The 24,566-nt window shown below is 36.8% G+C and overlaps 1 protein-coding gene across 2 annotated transcripts in view; it reads right to left on the bottom strand.

Annotated features, from left to right (window-relative positions):
- prkcbb (protein kinase C, beta b) overlaps positions 1-24,566 on the bottom strand; it is a 269,116-nt gene that overhangs the window by 176,011 nt on the left and 68,539 nt on the right. For both annotated transcript variants that reach the window (NM_200978.1, XM_087242368.1), the window contains 1 exon segment: positions 19,080-19,162. In NM_200978.1, the coding sequence (NP_957272.1) occupies positions 19,080-19,162 (83 nt within the window).

Genomic DNA, 24,566 nt, shown 5'->3' with positions numbered 1-24,566 from the left:
TAGGTTTCCCAGTGATGGGTTGCGGCTTGAAGGGCATGCGCTGCAAAAAACATATGCTGGATAAGTTGGCAGTTCATTCCACTGTGGTGACCCCAGATTAATATAGGGACTAAGCCAAAAATAACCGAATGTATGAATGAATATATTAGTAATATAATTAGTAAGTAATATACTGTTAATATTAATAGTAAGTAATATATTATACGTTGATATAGATTATTATGACAGACCTAAGTTGAGCAGAACAAATCTTTCTGAGAAACTGATCCAATTATCAATGCTAACAATACAGGCTGTTGCCATAGATAAGTATATACGTGTCATTTCAGATCACTTCAGACACACTCCCATGTTGATGCGTCTGCTTTCTTGAAATGTTTAACATGTAATCAGTGTTGGGGAAACTACTCCGAAACTCAAACTTAATAAGCTATATGGTAAAATATCTAATCTACTGTCAAGCTACACATCTAAAAAAGCAGCTAGCACGACAAGTTACTTCATAAAAATAGCTTGTTTCATTGAAGCTACTAATTTCCACATTTTTTTTAATGTTTTATTACATTTTCACATTTTTGTGTGTAAAACTGCAAAAAAAAATTTACTTTATTAAATAAATTAACTTTAATTAAACACATTTTATCATTCATTTAATCATTTTCCTTTGGCTTAGTCTCTCATATATCAGAGTTTGCCACAGCGGAATGAACCGCCTACAATTCAAGCATTCAGTATGTTTTACGCAGTGAATGCACTTCCAGCCACAATCCAGTACTGGGAAACACCCATACACTCTCACATTCACACACACAAACACACACACAAACACACACACACACACACACACACACACACACACACACACACACACACACACACACACACACACACACACACACACACACACACACACACACACACACACACACAGACACAGACACAGACACAGACACACAGACACAGACACACAGACACACACACACTCATTATGGCCAATTTGGTTTATTCAATACACCTATAGTGCATGTCTTTGGATTGTGGGGAAAACCAGAGCACCCTGAGGAAAACCCCACGTGAACAGAGGGGAGAACATGCAAATTTTACAAAAAAAATGCCAACTGGCCCAGTCGGGACCCAAACCAAAATGTGTTCTGTGTCCTCAAACAAGTGTGTATGTTTTTATATGACGTGGGAAAATTAAAAAAGGAAATTTTAAATACATAAAGAGCTTTATTAGTGCATAGCTGCTGAGCGCAACGAAATATAGGCTATATTTTATTACGTGCTGCTCTTATGTGCCGAAACACTGAACACTTTCCTTTACTTAAGATATAATAAGCAAGATCTTTAAATAAAGGGAATCACCTATTAAGTGTCATAAAGCCTATAGGGAAAAATTCATGTTTCAGTTCTCTCCGGAGCATTTGGGATGAATGTTGGACAGCGTCTGTCTAACTGACGATGTTATAAAATACATTTTATATCGAGTTATTAACGGAGAATTTTATATATGTGGTTTTATATTACGGATGTGTGCGCTCCCTGCGCTGGCTCCCTCCGTTAGTGGCAAGACCACTGGATTTCGATGCCAATAGTCAGTCGGCGAGTAAATGAATATGATGAATGAGAACACACAGGCATGTGCGTATAGACACACATTGTACTGCTGTACAGTAAAGTGTCATTTGTTTGTTTTGGTTGTCCTAATTTTAATAGTTTCGTGATGATGTGATGGTGTGCTTTATCTGCCTGATTCCCGCTGAAGTGGGCGAATTGAGTGACGTTCGATTCGGGGGATGTTCAGGGGGCGGGGTTTGCGTGACGCGCTGCGAGCTACTAGCCCGACAGTAGAAACACGACACGATTTCAGCCTCACTGCTCAATCTCCCGGGCGATTGGCCTGGCCCGATAAAAGCCCTGGCTCGCACTGGCCCGATAGTGGAAATGCCTCTAATGATCTTCTTGCTGTGAGGCGACAGTGCTAACCACTGAGCCACAGTGCCACCCCCACGTTTTCTCAACAATAACAACTTAAAAAAAATAAATAAATAAATAAATAAAAAATAACTTACGTCTCCATTTAATTATGAAAATTTACTGAAACTGTCACATTCAACATTCATTCAACAAACTTCATGTTAGTTGCCTACTGTTAGAATACTTTATGGATTCAACTTTTGTTACTTGAAAAATATTATTAACAAAATAACAGTAATAAATTATTGTAATAAATACATGTAAAACCATGAGAAACAAGTAGATGATTGTAATACCCTATTGTAGATCTTGTAACACTATACTGTGCTGTTTCGGATCATTGCAGATTCACTAAATGGAATGTAGCTGTTGTCAAACTACTGTACAAACTTCTGCTACTGTACAAAGCAAGCTGCTGTACAAACTTGCTGGAGAAATTGGCTACTGGGAAAGTAGACATTGTTTCATAACTAGCTGAGCTACTGTCAAGCTGCTGAAAATGTAGTTATGCTATGTGAGCTAGACTCCAAAACACTGCACGTCATCAATCAATACATTTCCTCTGGTTGTAAAAACCATGTCAGATAATTACTAAAGCTAAATGCAGGCTGACTGTATCTCAAAGTTCACTCACCACCTTTGATTATTCCAATATGATTTATGTATTTATTAGTTTAAGAATGACTTTGTAAGAGTTTTAAGGGCGACAAATAATAACTTGACTTCTAGTTAATCTTTTGGACAAGTGGCAGAAGGTAGATTTTTCAGACAAATTATCCGTTGAACTGCATCACAATCATCACAAATACTACAGAAGACAGATTAGAACTCGCATGAACCCAAGGTTCTCACAGAAATACAAGTTTGGTGAAAGAAAATTCATGGTTTTGGGTTACATTCAGTATGGGAGAGTGCGATAGACCTGAAAAGTGGATGGCAACATCAACAGCCTGAAGTATCAAGACATTTGTGCAATAAGCGTAATCTAGAGGCCTTTGCCTTTTATATAAGACAATTCTGAAACCAAATGATCAACTAGAACTTGGATAGGTGACAAGACTTTTGTCAGGTAGCTTATAGTAGTCAATAATTGAAGTGGATCAAAAACTTATCAAAGTTGTCCTGCATTTTTTTTTTTTTGTTCCACTTCAAACAATTAAATTATTCAGTTACATTTTTTCAGAAAATGTTTTTCATATTTTATTTGATGTCAATCAGAAAACATATTGAGGAGCCAATCAGCAATGAACAAACTGTCCAAAATTTGTGGCTGATAAGAGTACAATGCAATCCTTACAGAAAATGACCTAAATTTCACATTTATTTTAAAGAATATTTACCCCATAGTGTAAATTTCGTAGTGTAGCTGTGTACTGTGACATTGGATCCAATAATGTAGTCAAAATCTTACCCACACATGCGCTCAAACACACAGTGTGCAGGTGTAGGGTTCTATGATCACATCCTGCCCTCTTCAAAAGCAGATGCACTCATTTTAGGTGCTTTGTTCATCAGTGAACCCTTATTACAATTAAAAGCGAGAGCACAGAAACTCCAGTCTATTCATAGACGTCAAAGGCAGAGCAGCAAAGCCAACCGTCTGAATCTGATCAAAACCCATTAATCACAATAGCAATGTTCCTTTGTGGACATCACAGTAGATCAACCTGACCCCACTGACCTTCACATTTATACAGAAGGCTTCTTAAACAGGAAATCAGCATATTAGACTGTCACCTGAAGTATAATGTGTTATTAAACTCTGGAATAAAGATGCCTAAAAATCTAAATTAATAAATTAAATTATAAAACACACCAAAGTAAAATATTCTGCTTGTCAATGTTTGTAGATCAGACTCAATACTGGCCATATTTATACAGTAACTGATTGTACTGTTCTGTCTTACAGAATATGTAAAAGGAGTGAAAACCATAACCTCATGGACAATTCCCCTAAAATATTCAGATTAGTTCTCAACAAATAAGGATTTACATTTATTTTTAAATTGCACTACAACATCCGGAATATGAACAGAAGCTTCTTCAGAGAGGGAGTGGTGTGTTTGGATTGGCTGAAACTTTTCATGCAAGAAGCTCACAGTTCGGTCTGACAGATGCAGCAGTTTGGGGAAACATACAAATAAACCACAAAGCACTCACAGGAAACGACATGTGCTGCACAGGAAAGCTGCAGTTTCAGCTTCCATATTAACATTATATTTGACAGCTCAGTCTACTCGCTTATAGTCTGATCTTCTGCAAACACCTCTCTATAAACTCCTTCACTAAAGGGCTCAACATTCAGAAGTATTTTAACACACTGTTCATTTCTGTCACTTTCTCTGTGCAGAACAAATACTCATAAAGGTCTCCAACTTGGTCAAATTCATTGTCTACTGTAAGTATGCAACTATTGGCCACAAAAGTGTCAAAAGTAAACCTTCCGGATACCAGAATAGTTTGATAAAATCTGTCTTCTGATAAAATCAACTTTCCAGTTCAACCAATAGCGAGAGAGTACTAGTGCAGCAAGCAGGCTGAGCCAGAGAGTGTTTAGCCAATGCTATTTGTTAAAAGAAATTCAAGCACTTGCTAAAATGTGCAGACAACAACAGACGATGGTGTAAAACAATGACATGTTTAGGCTTTAGATGAGTTTCTAAACTTCGAGTTCTGAACATGTTTTTTTTGACACATTAACTCAATGTCAAGCCACATTTAAAGTAATAAACATGGTACATACAGTGTGTTACATAGTAAGAGTGCAAGAATATGAATAATTGTAAAGCATGCAAACATACATGTACATACAAACAAGTAAGGTATGTTGAAAGAGGTGTTTGTGAGGCCAGCAGGGGGTGCTCACCCTGTGGTGTGTGTGTGAGTTCAAATGCCCAAGTATCAGAGAAGGTTCTGAATGCAGACTTGGTGCAGTTGCAAGATGAGCTGCATGCAATGCTTTTTAATGTGCACACGTAACCCCACCCTTAACCCTACCCTTCATAGTGACGTCAGTAGCAACATTGAGTGCATCGTGTCAGACATTGCATGTCTGAGATATGCAGTCTCAGCTTGCAAATCCAAGTCTGCATCCCGATACTATTGGAGAATTGTGAATTGTGATCTATAATGTTAATGAGCACTGTCTTTTGAATAAGGCGTTATACCATAGTCCAAACTTACTGTGGTCATGAGGGGTTAACTGGTCAAATTGCCTCCCTCAGTGCAAACCCATCATGGCCATCATCACAACCTCTCCTCTCCACCTGCATCTGGTGTGTGGTGAGTGCACTGGCACCGTTATCCTGTGGCTGCATTTGGTAGTAGAAGGGACTTATATGAAAGACAAAGGCCTCTAGATTACGCTTAATTTCCCAAAATAAAATATGACCATGCTTTGATTTTTAATTATTTAATTAGAACAGTAAGGTCTGACTTTGCTCAGACAAAAGTCTTTTCATGTAACAGAAATAATGTACAGTTTAGAATACATGGCATACAAAGGGTTCTTGCAGGACTCTCAGAGTTCTGCCCCCCCAATCTTACCCTAGACGTGCTCAATAATGTTCATGTATGGTGTCTGGGCTAGCCAATCCTGGAGCACCTTGACCTTCTTTGCTTTCAGGAACTTTGATGTGGAGGCTGAAGTATGAGAAGAAGCGCTATCCTGCTGAAGAATTTGCCCTCTCCTAATGTAAAGGGCAGCACAAATGTCTTGATACCTCAGGCTGATGTTGCCATCCACTCTGCAGATCTCACCCTATACTGATAAAACCATGATTTTTCCTTCACCAAACTTGACTAATTTCTGTGAGAATCTTGGGTCCATGTAGGTTCCAATAGGTCTTCTGTATTTGTGATGATTGTGATGCAGTTCAACAGATGACTTATCAGAAAAATCGACCTTTTATAAATGATCAACTATAAGTCAAGTTATTATTTGTCGCCCTTACAACTAGGATCAACGATCAACGACAAAACTGCTGTCTAAATGTACATTACTTTAAATATATTAGTATTAGAACAGTAAGATTTTTGATGCATTAATTTTCTTAAAGAGACCTGTTCTGCTCACGGAGCCAGCATTTATTTGAGGGGAACTGTTTGCTTTGTTATTTGTTTTGTTTTCTTTCTTTTGATTTACGGTATATTTGACACTTTTGCCTGTTTCACTCTATTTCTTGGAAAGTCCCTTAAGCATAGTAGCTTGTCTTTGTAAATAGTTCGTAAAAATTGTACAAATTATGTTGGGATAGTAAGTCTATAGACAGTTTATTTGTGAAAATGGTTTGATCTGTGTTTTTGTGTTACAGTAGGTAGTTTGGGTATTTTACTGTATTTTTCTTTCCTTTCTTTTGAAAAGGTAGATTAAAGGTTTACTGTCTTGTCCACATAAACAGGGTATTTCAAAACCAGTTTTTTTTTTATGTGGTTTGGCTGTTTGTCCACACAAAAACCAACCAACCAAAACTTTCTGAAAATGCATGGGGGAAGATTTTCCGAAACAGTGAGGACAATGTGGTCATGTGACCACTGCAACTTCAGTTTTTGCCTCATAACATCAGCGTGCATGCTGTTTTCTCCTTTACTATTTACCAACAAGTCCGGATTCACAACCAAATGCAGAAGATGCGATTAAGGCAATTTCCACACATTCCAGCAAACATGTCACGTATTCCATGATATTTGCAATATGGGACATTAATCCACCTCAGTTCTTACATTTGCATTGACTGATATGCAACATACTCACAAGTTCCTTTTTTCCTTGTTTGGCACAAACCCAGCATAATAGGTTTTAATTGCCACATGTTGGATAGGTGTGCCCTTATGCATCACATTTCTTTAAACAGACAGAGAAAACTGTTTATAAAAATACCTGTGTACATGTGGACAAGGCCTAACACAGTGTCCTAACAATACTTGATTCGATGCCATGACGCACAATGAAAGGTTTCTTTTTTCTATAAAAAACTGAGTAATTCTATCTACCTGCAACAGCGATACACAAAATTTATATTTTAAAAAAGCTATCTATTTCTGTGAGGTTGCGGCAGAACAACAGCTTATACTACTATGACAAAGATCACTTCAGGTAGCATTATGTGCTTTAACCAGTGTTATATGCTACCAATCTAAGTCTGAACACCATTATGCGTGATATTTATTGCCATACTACTGAAAGCAGCAGACGATAGTTCACCGGTTCGAAAATGAAAGTCAGTACTTCGAATCAGTGCAAACCAACAACATCAGAAATAGCCTATTAATAATGTTCAAGAGGCTTAATATGTACTGACTAGATTAAAATCCCTTACCATTTCTTTAAAAGTGCAGAGGGTGGTATTTAAAATGAAAAACTCCGAAACTCAAACCCAGTAGTCATTTTTATTTCATATTTACTTTGTCTTGGCTTATATTTCGATGTTGTGCACTTTCCCTAAACGGTGCGAAACAAAATTAATACTTTTAAGGATGCCAAATTGACCAAAAGTGATTATAAAGACAATTATAATGTCTGCCACAGCCATATCACCCAGCAGCTCAAGACTAGTTACTCCCTGAAGCTAAGCAGGGCTAAGCCTGGTCAGTACCTGGATGGGAGACCACATGGGAAAACTAGGTTGCTGTTGGAAGTGGTGTTAATAAGACCAGCAGGGGATGCTCAACCTGTGTTCTGTGTGAGTCCTAATGACCCAGTATAGAGAAGAGGACGATATACTGTCAGTGGGCGTCGTCTTTCAGATGAGACGTTTAACCAAGGTCCTGACTCTCTGGGGTCATTAAAAATCCCTTAGCGCTTCTTGTAAAGAGTAGGGATGTTACTGACCATGGCTTCCCAATCATCCCCATCCACTAAATTGGCTCTATCACTGTCTCTCCACTCCCCCTATAGCTGGTGTGTGGTGAGCGCACTGGCACAATTGTCATGTGGCTACAGTCGCATCATCCAAGTATATGCTGCACACTGGTGTTTGTGTGGAGAGACAAACACCCTCATGATGGTGAATCGCTTTGGGTGTATAGCTATACACGATAAATGTGATATATAAATACACATTATTTACTTACTAATGTCACATAAGATTTCTATTTCAGATAAATCCTGTTCTTCTGAACTTCCTATTTATCAAAGAAACCTGAAACAATTATTCTCTGCTTTTTATCAACTTAAAAATAATAAATAATTGCAGGCTTAGTGAGCAGAAGCAACCAAGTGTTTATTTCCACAGTGGTTTTATAAAATATGCTCTATTATTCCACTAAGTGACGGCAGTAGCACTATTACATAATTCCCCTTTAATATTCATAATTGTTGAAAAACTTGAGCTGCAGCAGCTGATGCTTCTCTCCTCAGAGTCTAATGCACTAAACAATGCTGATGCGAGTCATGCGAAAGGACCTTAATACTTCATAATTATCTCACCTAAGCTAGCACACACTGCGTACAAATGCCATTATGTCTGCCATAGAGGAAAAGGCTGCTGTTTTTTTTATTTTGCTATGACATAGCAACAAAGATTCTTTTCAGATATAGCGCATGCACAATCCTCCCACTTCCACGCTTCTATCACACAGCACGCAGCGCACTGAGTCATCCAACAATCAGCACTGAATAAGAAGGTGCAGGCAGCTTCATACAAAAGAGTTGAAATGGAGCGACAGGAAGGGAGAGCAGACGCAGTAGACCCTCCCCACCCAGTGGCCTTCACAGGGTTCCCATGGTGATGACCAAAGCCCATCGCCCAGCAACAGGCTGGTACCTGCCACAGCAAGAGTTCACCATGACTGTCGCGCCTGACTGGAAGGAAAAAAAAAATCTACTTGAGGAAGAGCGATAATTCTCTGTAAAGACATACAGACGCATACTCTCACACTTCTATTTCCTCTTTTCTCCAACGATGCACTATTTATGAGGTATGTTTTAGTAGCAGCTGTGGATCATTTCAGACAAGGGGTTTGTGGGTATTCTTTATTACAGTGCTGCAGAGTTATGCAAAGCACACCTTGTGGTTTGCAGTCAGAAACTGTTTTTGACCTAAGAATGTGCTGGTGGGTTTAATATATGCTACCATATGCTCAATGCACACTTGTGTTGCATATATTCGAACCTTAAAGATTGGGAGAGGAAGGTAAATAAATTACAAAACTTGTATATAAGTGAATAAAAAAATTAATTAGGAGGGACGGGGGTTATGTAAAGTATTATTTTAAAGGACACCTATGATGTGTAGGTTTAATGTGTCTACAGTCATACTTGAGTGATTTAAAGACAATAAACCTCTTTAATAAGGATCCAAATCTCTCCCATTTTGAGGCTCACCACAACGTGACGTAAGAGTGCGGTTTCCCCGCCCACCAATTTGATTGACAGCCATGAATTAACACATCTCCCTAGTAACGCGTATAATCATATCAACAAGACAAGACATGTGCAAAGTAACTGGGATTAAAAGATCTGTTCAGCTCTCTGTAATCATCAATCATCAACAAATGACGAGTTTGGCATGTTTAAAACGTTTTTAAAACAGTGCATGTTTGTAATAAATTACAGCCATTTTACCATCTTTACTTTATCACCACAGCCGCATGTCAGTATTATTATAAGAGGATGCTTCAATCCCGGTTTGTGGACGTTAAATGAGATTTATTTTTGTACATTAACATAATGGATATCCATTCAGCCGTTTTCAGAGACCCTCCTCCACCCTAGCTCCACCTGTGTTAGATCTGCTACGGGGTTACATATATTATGTTTGCAGCAGCAGCGTGCTATAATCTCAGACGCCATGTCTGTGTATATACTGGCAGTAGCAGGTCTCGGTACTTGCTCTGGCATAATAATCAAAGCAGCAGCAGCAGTGTAGCCAATCTATAACGGCAGGACCAAATACATCAACACTGCCATAGAAATATTCATTAACATACTAAATCCTGAGAGTGTTTATGGCAGAAATGCTGTACATAAAATAATCTTTGGAAAATTCCTTACTGTAGTATTTCTCACAAACGTTATGCAAGATCGGTTTCCTTCATGTCTGTCACTGTACTGTTTATCTGACGCAGCCGAGGTGGAGATTGAGGCACACTCTGACAGGCAAATGGGAATAGTGGGCAGGAAGAACTAGAAATAAAGGCACAGGCAACAAAACAGCTACAATGTCTTCAGAGCAGAAAATTCTAATATACTGGAAGCTATAATAAATTATCTGATGGGTGTTTTGAACAAAAATTTTATAGAAAATTTTTTAGCATTTGCTAGACACATTCTGGAGACACGAAAGACTTTTTTAAATTTTGAAAAAGGGGTAAAATAGATGCCGTTTAAAGCAAGTATTAAATACAATATAAAAAACTGAAAATTTTACAGAAAATTACATCACCTGACCCTGGACCTAGTCTTGAATTTCAATTTTGGAAATTGAGATTCCTACACAGCTGATAATAATAAATAATCTTTGCATTTTTTGCATTCAGATTTGTTAAATATTTAAAAATCTGAAATCCAAGGGTTAAAAACAATCAAATACAAAAAAAAAAAAATCAACTTTAAAGCAGGCCTGCATGATTGGCGAAAATGAGAATCAAATTTTTTTTTTTTTTTTTTTTTTTGCTTAAAATTAAGATCACAATGTCTCACAATTCTGCATTATTGTATTATTGTATTAGGCGCATCCGGACAGTAAAGTGGTCGAACCCTATTGTGCTCGCACACAGACTCTCTTGATTCTGATCAGTCCAGCCATGTTTCTTTCTTAATGCTTTGTGACAAGCAAACAGCCACACTGCTCAGCAACAGAGTGACGTTTGGTTTCTCCTTGAAACTGCTCTTTAAATAACTGCACAATGGCTGGAGCTGGAGCGTATTCACACAGAGAACAGCACATCCACACAAACAGATTACATATCAATACATTTCTTCCCTCTGTGTACTTTCATGCCCGCAAGCATGAAAGGTAAATCACCCAATCGGAGAAAAGTGTGACTGGCGCAGGAAACGTGTTTATGCAAATGCCTGCCTGGCCTTATTAAATCAGTGCCCCATGGGAGCATGCAACCAGTGTGAGAGGGGTATTTATAGACATCACCCACTTCTGGCAGAGCGTGTGGGCGCATCCATGACCATCCCAGCGGGATTTCACATAATGACAGTGGGGAGTGGGAGATGGCGTGGAAATTTCTAGAAAGGGTTAAGCTTTGTGAATGGCAGAAGATGAAAAGGAAGCCTAAGGGGGTCTTTTTGTGCTTCTCAATAACATTTATTCGGGACCAGCTTTTGCCAACCCGTTATCAGACTTTTATTATCATACATTAATTAGTGTTTGAAAATATATATATATATATATATATATATATATATATATATATATATATATATATATATATATATATATATATATATATAGTCAAACTACAGTGTGTGTAAACAAATCATTTTGCAAGTTTTATTATGCAATGTGTTTGGCTTGTACGTTACACAATGATTTGAATATTAACATCTTAAGAGTGTAAAACTATTAGAATATTAATGCAGCGATTACTGTTGACAGGTATTTTTTATACTGCATCTATTTGGAAATCTCCATCAATATATTACCCCAGTTTGCTCGTTTTATGAATGGATGTTTCTCTGAACCCGTTGCATGAATAAAACAAGCCCATGCAAATAAATGAAAAATAGTTTTTCACTACTCTATATACACTCATTCCCTCTACTTTTACTTTTTCACTGATTTATCAGGGGTCGCCATAGCAGAATGAATCTAGTTACACAATGATTTGCATATTAACAACTTAAGGGTGTAAAACCAATAGAACATTAATACAGCGACGGCTGTTGACAGGTATTATCTTATACTGCATCTCCTTGAAAATCTCTATCAATATATTCCCCCCGTTTGCTCGTTTTATGAATGGATGTTTCTCTGAACCCGATGCATGAATAAAACAAGCCCATGCAAATAAATGAAATATTGTTTTTCACTACTCTACACTCATTCCCTCTACTTTTGCTTTTTTCCTGCTTTATCAGGGGTCGCCACAGCAGAATGAACTTCCAATTACTCTGGCATATATTCACACACACACAAACTATAATTTTTATAGCCAGTTCACACATACCACATGTCTTTGAGCCAACATGCTTCACCCCAATACTCAAAACATACCCAAAACTCAGTCACTTTTCTTTGGCTTGGTCCTTGATTTACTAGGGGTTGCCAGAGTGGAATAACCCACCAATTATTATTGCATACATTTTATGCAGCGGATATTCTCACAGTCATTGAGAGTATACTACAAACTCGTGAACCCCACCATACACTCTCTTATTCACTCACACACACACTCATACATCCCCAATATTTATTCATTCATTCATTCATTTTCTTTACAGCTTAGTCCCCCTTATTCATCAGGGGTCTCCACAGTGGAATGAACTGCCAACATATCCAGCATATGTTTTTTAAAGGGGATGCCATTCCAGCTACAAAACATCACTGGGAAACACCCATACACAATCATTCACACACATACAATACGGACAATTAGGCTTACCCAATTCACCTATACCACATGTCTTTGGACTGTGGGAGAAACCGGAGCACCCGAACACGGGGAGAACATGCAAACTCCACAGAGAAATGCCAACTGACTCAGCTGAGACTCCTACCAGCGACTTTCTTGCTGTGAGGCTACAACACTACCCACTGCACCAACATGACACCTTTTCACCCAATATATTCACTTTAAAAATCCAACTGCATTACAAGGCTAAATATAGAACTGGCTGTTTGAAATTTACAAAAAAAAAAAAAAAAAAGCTATTGTTATTCTAATCTTACAAGTGCAGAACTGCCTCTAGCATTTGTCAGCAATGCTGTCTCCTGTTCACAGAACGGTGGATTTGGCCAAACAGGAGAAAAATGAAGAGTCCATATAACTACCATAAACTTGACAATAACCTTATAATACAATAACTTACACTGACGAAAACATAATTGTGCACTTACTACCTAAATTAAGACAATTGCAGTAAAATATAAAACAAATACACTATTTGAAACCTTGTAACTATTTGAGCTTGACTGGTAATGAAACAATCAAGGGACTGAACATATATGAAGCCTTAATATCATATTCGACAACAAAATGTTTAATGTTTTTTTAAAACACAGAATTTCTGCATTGGTTTTCAACACAAAAGGTTTCTGCCTTTCACTAGCAGCAAAAAAAAAAAAAAAAAAAAAAAAGAGTGTAAACTTTCTGTGTTGCTCATGCCAGACAGGTAGCTATGCAGCTAACAAGCTCTGCTCTTCCAGTGAACGACAGCATTGGAACAATTGGCTTGTCTATTGTGTCCAATTATCCCAGTGGAGCTGTGTGTCTGTCTGTAGCATTTTCAAGAGGTGACGATCACCAGGGCTGAGAGGATAAACTAGGAAACTCTCTCGCTCTCTCTGATAATGGTTAATGCACAACAAAAACTGACTATTGCAATGCTGATATATCACTCATTTGACTTATTAAGAAAGTAAATCGAGCCAATGGGAAAAGTGAGATGGTACGATAAAAAAAAAGATATTTTAGGTTTCCCAAGAAACCAGTGGGTGTTAAACACCCTTGATCGAATATGCTAAAGACATTTCTGTTTTCTAAAATGATCAAAGCCAACAGGGATTGTCATGTCTTACAAACTCTGTCACATGAAGCACAAAGAAAAAAGAAGCGAGTAATAACAAGCTGATGCTTTCACATCCATGAACCCAACTAAAGTCTCTGCAGTAAAAGCAGACGGTCTGGTTTTTACTGCACAACTGCAATCAGAGCTGAGTTTCAATGCGATACGGAGCTCTTATAACGTGAATGAGAGTTTAATGAGACTATCGGTACAGAAATCCCTGGGTGAACGTCTAATTAGCCCACTTCTATAATTGAAGCCTAAAACGAGCCCCTTCGAAAACATCTTTGAGTCCGCCTTGCTTGGCTGTCTTTGACATTGACTATATTTATACCTATAATCCCCCTTGGTGTCTCTTCTGAGACTAGCTAGCAAATTTACACAAGAAAAAACTAAAGACAAATGTCGCTAGGCCAAGGCTTCATCAAATAGACATCACACCTAGTTTACTGACGTCCAGAGCAGATGCGGGTTTTGGCGGCACTTCTAGACTGGTGGAGGACAAACATGGAAACCGAATTAAACACAGACCTCTCCGCCGTGACTGTGGAGGAGGATAAAAGGCCACGTATGAATGAGATGAATGGTGAGGCTTCTTAGAGAAGTGGTGGGACCGTGCCAGAGTGCTAATCTGGATTGAGGTGTGGAAATGTGTTAGTGACATCCCACCACTGTCCTTCATTTCAGATCACTCTAAATCCCTTTGTGGAGTGTCTGCCAGCTGTGCCACGTCACCTGTGTAAATATGTTAAATGTCTAGGCAAGGGAGCTGACCCGGGACTTGAACGATGCTCCACTGAGAGGTGAAGGTGCGTCACGCTGAGGGAAGGGTGTCGAGAGAGCTGTCAGACTGCACTGGGACTATCATGCTTAAAGTACAAGACTCCACAGGGCACTTCCAAGTAGCTGAATGATTACAGTCAGCCTCAAAGCTCAAGGCAATGTGTTCAAACTCATAAATGAAGGTCTGTGAGGTGATATTTATGTGGATGATTCTATAACTGCAGTTACATTTGAGTCGCTTTTCCAATATCGGGCCGAATGGTTCTGTTTGCATAACCCTTCCATTTCAGTCCAGTCTGCACATATATAGTGTGTTTTTTCATGGTGGTGCTGATAAGGGAGCTCTCTGGGGTGTAATACAAATGCGTCAGTTGTTGCCTTGGTAATGCAAGTGTAATGTAAGCAATATGAAGGATCAGACATTTCTATTTTGGGTACACCTTTTTTTCTGATATTTACTTTTTTGAATAACAGAGAAAAAAAAATAGCATGCTTGGCAGAAACTGGCAGCCAAGCAACACTGTGGTGATGTACATTGATGATCACACTGTCTAGAAAGTTGGGTACTGTCTATTAAGAATACAGCTGCAAATATTTATGCATGGTTATCATGACAGAACAACAACAATTACTATTTTTACTTTAGAGTGAGGGGTAGGTTTAGAGCTTGGGTATATATTAATAAAATTGTAATGGGTAATTTGATTAATAATATAAATAATTCCCATTGACTTCCAGTTTGAGCTGTATTCCTTCGTTCAGTAATTTTCCTTCGACTTAGTGCCTTATTTATCCGGAGTCGCCACAGTGGAATGAACCAACAACTATTCCAGCAAATGTTTTTTACGCAGCAGATGCACTTCCACAACCCTGTACAGGAAAACTGAGTTGCGTTCCATTTAGCAACAACTGAGAAGGTGTGAGAATGGCTTGTAATCATGCCATGCCGAACCAGACTTGCATGAACATACAGCTGGAATCATACCTGACTGCTCTTAGAACTGAAAAAGCAGCAATATCACCAATGTCCAGTGTTGGGCAAGATACTTGAAAAATGTAGTAAGCTAAGCTATTAGCTACTCTACTTAAAATGTAGCTTAAGCTACCCCCTGGGAAATGTAGCAAGTTAAGCTAAAAGCTACATGGCAAAAGAAGCTTAGCTACATCTAAGCTATTTTTGCAATTTTCATTTTTAAATCGAAGCAACTTAAATCCAAGACAATCATATCTTAGTGATCAATAAAGCTGTCAATGAAACACGAGGCATAATAGTTATTTACTGTAAATAATATACTGTACTAAATAGAAACACATTATAGTATATAATAGCTAATACAAAAAATCCAATGAAACCAGGTGTTACACATTTAAAATAAAGTATTTTAAGTACAGCATTTTATACTATTTCGGAATAAGCTTTATAGTGTATATATGTACATTTTCAGAAATAACTCCTCTCCCTCAGTGATCTTTCCATCAAGCAAGTTTCACCAGAGTTGGCAGTAACGCACCAAAAACTTTGTTGTCGAACTCTGTGAAACAGGAAGAGGAAAAAATCGTTATTCTCGCCATCATATGGATTTACTTTGATCGGCTAGACACCGGCCTCACAGCTCCGTGAATGTCGATGCCGTCATTTATTGATCCGCGATCGGTAAATATAGATTGTGTGGGCAGTACTGCAAAGTAGCAATGGTACCGCCACGCTACTGAGAAATATAATTAAGCTAGTAGCATCACTACTTGTAGCAACGCTACTGCCCAACACTGCCAATGTCAATATGTTTTTCAGCTTTTTAAAAATAGCTATACTTTCAATTACTAGAATCATTTATTACTTATTGTCAACGATTACAAAAAATTCACTGAATATTAGTAAAATTCGTCTTGCAAAGGAATTTACAAAAATAAAGCCTCAGGCACATATTTAAATGAGCCTGAGCTGAGATTTACATTTTGGGGACATATTGATTTATTGTGCTCTCTTCAATAAGCTTTTACACTTATATGATTTTTCCAAGGTTTTTAAAAAGTCTTAAATTTAGCTCAGAAAATCTGTAAAATCTTAAAATGTGCTGGTTAGATGTTTATCTCAGTTGGCCTTAAATCCCTGCCAATTTAAAATCCCAATAATAAAAAGAGCAAACTTAACTGAATGCAATGGTTCAGTTCTCTTTCAGATCTCTGTTCTGTTTTGTTTCTTTATCTCTCTCTCTTTTCCTTCACTGCAGCATTGGGAGTGTGTGGGTGACAAGAGTTATATCTAATTGTGATATATGTTCTCTTCATTTTGTATCAATGTTTTATACGAGAAGCATCAATGCTTCAAATTGGTAGTCAACTGATCAATCTATCCATTCATTCACTACGGTCAATTTTAGCTTACCCAATTCACCTGTACCACATGTTTTTGGACTTGTGGGGGAAACCGGAGCACCCTGAGGAAACCCACGCGAACACGGGGGGAACATGCAAACACAGAAATGCCAACTGACTCAGACCAGGCTTAAACCAGCGACCTTTTTGCTGAGGCGAATGTGCTACCCACTGCACCACCACATTGTCTCAATGTATTTATCAATATCATATAAGTATCATTTGTTTTCATTCCACACCCATTGTGATGCTGGTTTGACATTGATTTTGTCAGGTTGCAACAAAATCAAAGGTCAAACTTAAAAACACATTTCTAAGCTTCAAATTAAATTTAGTTTCAAAGAACATCAAAAGACTGGCTAATAGCAAACCTCTTCTTTTTTCCTATTTAAAAATGCTAATGTTGCTTTATTAGGTACACCTGTCCAGCTGCTTATTAATGTAAATGTCTAATTAGCCAATCACATGGCAGCAACTCAATACATTTAGGCATGTAGACATGGTCAAGATGATCTGCTGAAGTTTAACCGAGCATCAAAATGGGGAAGAAAGGTGATTAGAAGATTAAGTGACTTTGAAAGTGGCATGGTTGTTGGTGCCAGACGGGGTGGTCTGAGAATTTCAGAACCTGCTGATCTACTGGGATTTTCACGCTGAACCATCTCTATGGTTTACATAGAATGGTCTGAAAAAGAGAAAATATCCAGTGAGTGGCAGTTCTGTGAGTGCAAATGCCTTGTTGATGAGGTCAGAGGAGAATGACCAGACTGGTTAGACTGGTTCGAGCTGACAGAAAGGCAACAGTAACTCAAATAACCACTCGTTACAACCGAGCTATGCAGAAGAGCATCTCTGAATGCACAACATGTCAAACCTTGAGGCAGACGGGCTACAGCAGCAGACCACACCAGGTGCAACTCCTGTCAGCTAAGAACAGGAAACTGAGACTACAATTCACACAGGCTCACCAAAACTGGACAATAAAAGATTGGAAAAACGTTGCCTGATATGACAAGTCTCGTTTTCTGCTAAGAAAATGTGCCCTGTCATAAAAAGTCATCTCTGACTGGTTTCTTAACATGACTATGAGTTCACTGTACTCAAATGTCCTCCATAGTTACCAGATCTCAATCCAATAGACCACCTTTGGGATGTGGTGGAACGGGAGATTCGCATCATGGATGTGCAGCCGACAAATCTGCAGCAACTAAATGATGCAGCTATCATGTTAATATGGCCAAAATCTCTGAGGACTATTTCCAGTATCTTGTTGAATCTATGCCACGAAGGATTAAGGCAGTTCTGAAGGTAAAAGGGGGTCCAACCTGGTACTAGTAAGGTGTACCTAATAAAGTGGCCGGTGAGAGTAGATATTAGTTATAAAAATAACCTGATGCAATACATACTGTAATACAAAATAAACATATTTTCATACAATAAAATCACTTAGGGTATAAAGGAAACCATCCTAATGTTGTTTATGTACACTTATTTAGGCATCAAAATAATTTTTGGGGACTGTCAATTACTTAGAATAAAATTCAGTAAGGTTGTGAATCGTCTCAGAGCAGATTGTCTCTTTTTTCCTCCTTTTTAAAATAAATTAATGTAAAATACACTTGTTTATTAAAAATACAGCTTTAAAAACAATCACTTGCTAATGCTCTACAGTGAGATTTCAGTTCAAAGCTAGAATTTTTTTTATATTATTATAAACCCTTATGAGAAATGAAAGTTTTGACACAATTGCAGCCGTGAGTGAAGCAGCGATGCATTTTCCATAATTGCATGAATTCAAAGAGCAAAGCCATTTCCCACAAAACTGCACAGTGCCATTCACTCTGCCTCCTGTTCCCGTGTGTAGTAATTGTAATGATGTGATTGAGCTGGCATTGTACGCTCACTCACATCCACAATCACTAAAAAAAAGAGCTCTGGTCCCCTGTGTGCGTGCGCTTCCTGTAGCTGTCACCATAAACCGGGTAATTTGTTGATTTAAATGCTTGTATAACTCAGGGGCTCGAGACAAAGTGAGCGAAGAAGACAACTCCAGGAGGAAATCTGAAACGGAGAGGGTTATCGTCACCGCAGCTGTCGCGCACACTTCCTCTGTGACACAGGCACTGATTCAATTGGCCAACTTATGCCCACCTCCTTTCTCTGCTCTCTCACTGGGGGGACTGATGAAGAGAAGATGGAGAGAAGAACAAGGAGGAAGGAAGGAAGGGAGGGAAGGGAAAAAAAAGGAGATTTCTGTACTCACATCTGATGCGGGACCCTTATCTGCTCCCGGGCAGGAGAAGGTGACGAATTCATGGCAACGCTTGTGCACCACAAAGCAGCAGACTGAAAGAAGGAAGAAGAGAGAGACAGATGAGATAAACGGTGAGAATCAGACAGACATTTATCTGCTGTGACAGAAATCCTGCTTCATGTCAAGAGTCAACGCTGAACATCCACACATATACGCACACAGCCATGAGATCAATTCAAGGCCTGAGCTGTAAGCGGTTAACAAAAAGTGGTACTTTCGCACCATGAGTGCTTGTTTATTGCTGCTGTTATTATTACATAATTCTTAGTGTTTGAATTGATTGCCAAATTGTGTGCTCCACGGTCAAAACAAAAGGGGAGTGTATGTTACGGGTGGTTAAAAAGCCACGCATTACAGTAGTTTCTATTTTCGTTGCACTGCACACAGATTACTACAACAACACTCTGTTCACAATACAAGCAGATTAATTCTACACTGTAAAAAATGCTGGGTTCCATACAGTCGACTTGTGTGGAGACAACATAACGAAATTAAGTTACCTTATTAGTTTTAAGTGGACTGAACATAAAACAATTAAGTTGTTCTCAAAAAACTAAACAAAAATGTGTTGTTTTGGCTCATTTTAAATAAGTAGTTTGAACAAACAGCAAACCAGAGTGTACCCGAGTATATACAGCAGGGGTGTCCACACTCGGTCCTGGAGGGCCAGTGTCCTGGAGAGTTTAGCTCCAACCCTAATCAATAACACCTGAACAAGCTAATCAAGCTCTTACTAGGTTTACTAGAAACCTCCAGGCAGGTGTGTCGAAGCATGTAGGAGCTAGTCAGAAAGACACCGGCCCTTCAGGACCGAATTTGGACACCCTTGATATACAGGAATGAGAGACTGAAATTCAAGACCTTTTAAAAGACTTTTCCATACATTTTTAGACCTTATAACAACTTCAAGCTTCAATTGGAAACACTGGCGAGATTTTACAGTATTTACAAAAATATTAATGTAAGAAACTAATCCAAAACTAAAACATTAATCATACACTGAATAAAAATCTATTAAATTTTGCTAACTCGGCAGGTTGACGCATAAAGAACTGCAGAAATATAGGTTTTGCCTTAGTTACAACAGTAAACAAAGCAGCATGATGTCGAATCTAGCAGGATTTTATTGATTTCATAAACTACACATCATTCTGATATTCGCACTTTTAATTTAGGCGAACTTTAGCATACAACCATACATTGCATACCTTGCAAAATAGACTTTTTAATATGTTTTAAGTGCCTTAATTGTTTTTTACATTGATTTATCAACTTTTAAGACCCCACAGATTAATAGAGAAATTAATACACATGTTATACTGGCAAATTACTAATTTAGGTAACACTTTATAAAAACTGAATCATTTATTAGGCATGAGCAAATAGTGAATTCATTATCTATTAAACATTAACTCATGTACATTAATACATGTCTGTAAGCGGTTTACAACTACAGATAAAAATGCTCTATTCTTGACTTATAAGCACATGTGTTTAATGGTTGTATTTTCATACGTTATTAATTGTTATTTTTTATTACTAAATTAAGTATTGCACCATTTATAAACCAGTTATTTGAGAGAAGGTTTTTAAAGATTATTGAGAATGAGTTAGTAAATGATTAATCTTATTATTCAGGCATACATTAATAGCTAATTTGTATGTTAATAAATGCTTTATTAACTTAACTTCATTCAGTTTTGTGACCTAATCTGAAGTAAGGACTAGTCATGCTTTATAAATCCGTTATAAATGAAAAGTAATGTCTTAGTTAAATTCTAAACAGGAAAAAAAAGAAAACAAACGACTCATTTCTTTCTGAAGACACAAATGAAACTGTGTCAAATTGAAAGTAAATCTTTGCAATCTTAACCAAAAAAAATTACTGTAGTTTAAACGTCGCTACATAACATTGAAATGTTGTCTCATATATATCGTTAAACTATTATTTTATAGTTGTTTTTTTTATAGTTTTATTATATATATTGACTCCTGTTATTCAGCAATGTTTAAACTTGATACTGATACTGATACTAAGGATTTATAAAGCATAAATAATCATTTTAGATCACAAAACTGGATAAAGTTGAGTAAATAAAGCATTTATTAGAATCAAGTAAACTATTAGTAAATGCCAGAATAATAATATAAAATGATTTGAATTGATTTGAATAGCTTATTAAACATTTACTTGTGCATTCTGAATGATCTTAAAACCCCTAACTACTCTTAAATAGAAATGATTTGTAAATAATGCAATACTTAATTTAGTCATGAAAAATGTATTAGTAAAGTATAAAGAACATTCATTAGGCACATTTTAAATGTGCTTATAAGTCAAGAATAAAGCATTTGTATCTGCAGTTACAAACTGCTTACTAACGTCTGTTAATATAGAGTTATTCCTTAACAAATAATAATTTGACTATTTGCTGATGCTTAAAAGATGATTCATAGTGTGTAGTTATTATAAAGTGTTACCACTATTTAATGTGATCCTATAGTTGAGTGGACTGAAACAATTTCTTCCTTTGTACTGCAATAATTCACTGTAAAAACAATGGACTTTGGTTATGCTACCATATTGGAAATTTCATTTTATTTCTGTATTTAGTCTCAGTAACGTCTGCAGCAATTACAGCAATGCTGGTTAACCAGTTAGACTGCCAAATCTGTTATACCAGCATACAATTTATGCTGGCGTATAGTTTACAGCAGGTTCAGTTTCCTGTGTTACACGCAAACATGAAAAACAAGACAAAACAAATCTTTATTTTAACTGATTTCAAAAAGATTTCATTTTTAAATAAAACAAACTAACTAAATTAAAACTAAAGTTTTATTTAAAATGAACAAATCTATACACATCAAATATTTATTTATTATTTTAAAAAGTAAAAATATAGTTATATATATTTTAATTACTGTACATTATTCTTATATGTATGAATTTTTCTGTAATTCAAAGAATCGTGAAAAATATTTATGAATGTTTTAACAATAATATTTGGCCTCCCCACTGACAATAATAAAGTGTCTCACAATAATGAAGTGTTTCTTGAGCACTAAATCAGTATATAAGAATTATTTTTTCTGAAAAATCATTAAACACAGAAGACTGAAAAAAAAAACATTTTATATTTTTCAATGCAACATAATGATTGTATGAAATATTAAGCATAAAATTAGTGTATTAGATAGGCTGGTGGACATTGAATATCAAAAGAATTTATACTACACAAATGTATACCTAAAAAAATATTAAATGTATAGTTTATATTGGTCAAAACTAAGTACTTAAATGCAGTATACACTCAACTTATAAATGTTGCAACCTATCAGCAGCCAATCTGAGTCAAAGCTAGCCACTAGTATGCAAATGATGTGCTGTGCAGGACAGTATTGTCCCTCTGTCCACACCAGTAATGCCCCTGGCACCTCTGCACTGTGACATATCCAGGTCATGGCAGGGGCAGCTTCATTCCTGCCGCAGGTTAACGCTTTATATCATGGGCTGTGTATGTTTGAGCTGTGCTTCTCTACGGTCAGAATATTTCTGATCCCGAAAGCTTAAAGCAGGTTTTAGCCTTCTGCTTACAGGAAATGATGCCGCAAGTCTCTCAGGTTCACAGTAATCTATTTAAGAATCTGCACTTTAAGTCTAGCATCTCCGGCCAAAACACAACAGGCAAACTTCAGACAGGCTGAACAGCCACTGTCACCCACACACTCCAAATACTCCAGCGAGGGAAAAGAGAAAGAGAGAAAGAGATAAGGAAACAAAAACAGAGATCTGGAAGAGAACTGAACCATATGATTCAGTTAAGTTTGCTCTTTTTATTATTGGGATTTTAAATCGGCTGACTTTTTAAGGCCAAATGAGCTGAACATTCTGAACATTTCTTTATGAAGATAAATTTAAGACTTTTTAAAGGCTGCTAAAAATCTGAAAAATGTAATAAATCATTGATCAGAACAAAATATGTCAATGTGTTCCCGAATTGTACATTTCATCCCAGGATCATTGAAAATACGTGCCACTTTAAATATGTTCCTCTGAGTAAAATTTTTGGCACATTTCTGATGACAAATCCACTAGAGCAGTGTTTCCCAACCATGTTCCAGAAGGCACACCAACAGTACACATTTTCAACCTCTTTCTAATCATACACACTAAAATCAACTTAACAGAACATTAGAAGAGACTCTAAAACCTGAAATGAATGTGTCAGATAAGAGAGACCTCCAAAATATGTACTGTTGGTGTGCCTCCAGGAACAGGGTTGGAAAACACTGCACTACAGAAGGTGCTGTCTACATTATTGCAAATCTGCAATATGTTACTTAGGGTATTATTTGTAGTACTTTTCAGATACACATCCTTCTTGTACACATACACGAGTAGGTGAGGCTTATCATACAGATCACCTAGTTAATGACTGATCTAAAGCCTTCACTAAACCCTGAGTCCTAAGTGCTTTTTAAAAGTAAACTTAAGACAAAAGTGCACTGTAACTACATTGATTTATCTTGATTTTACATTACTTTTCTCTCTTTTGTGAAATAGCGCTTCGCCAGTCTCAAACCAGAGCGTTCTGCATCAGAGTGAAAAAATTATATGTCCCTGTAAACATTAGTGTAAAAATGAACAAAAGTTATACTGCCCCATACTACTCAATTTAACTAAAAAAATAAAATAAAAATCACTGTACGTTTAATTATATTTTTGTGGTTTCACAAAAAATGTAGGCTGAAGCATTTGTTTACAGTGAGCCTGTGTTGGTAAATTTAAAGAGAGCACACAATAAGTTGTAGCAACAGTATGAAAATAAATTTTAATTTCAGTGTATATTTCAACACATTTTATTTAACAGATAAATGAATAAATAAATGGATGAATGAACTGTGCTCCCACTACAATATGGAACTTCTTACTGTAGCTTATCATCACATTAAAATAATGTTTTTTGTTTCATTTTCCAGTTTTAATTTTTAAATTTTAAAGCAAAATTAAGAAATTTAGTCTTTTAAACCTAATAATTTTTAAATTAAATTTTTAATGATTTAAAGATTTTTAGATATTTGTATTGGAAAATAAAAATAGTGAGATATATTTTTTTCTGTTGATCTATAGATCAACAAATTAAATACATTTAATAGATTTTAATTTATAAATCCATATACAAAAAGATACATATACACGTAACAGCAATTACAGTGGTTGAACCAAATTCCACTCAAAAAAAATTAAAAATTGGGTATATCAGTGAAAGAAATAACTGATTTTCTTTCTTCATATATCTTCTTCAGTCCAAAGGCTTTAATAGTAAATATAGTTCAGAATTTGATCTTTAAACCTCTTCTCTTCAGTGGTGCATGGAACTGCTTCAAAACAAACCAGATCCTCTTAACATGAGCCAAAAGGAGACAAAACAG

The sequence above is a fragment of the Danio rerio genome, chromosome 3 (genome assembly GCF_052040795.2).
Source record: "Danio rerio strain M-AB ecotype USA chromosome 3, GRCz13ab, whole genome shotgun sequence".
In the NCBI taxonomy this organism is placed as follows: Eukaryota; Metazoa; Chordata; class Actinopteri; order Cypriniformes; family Danionidae; genus Danio; species Danio rerio.
This window is presented reverse-complemented; position numbering and strand designations above follow the sequence as displayed.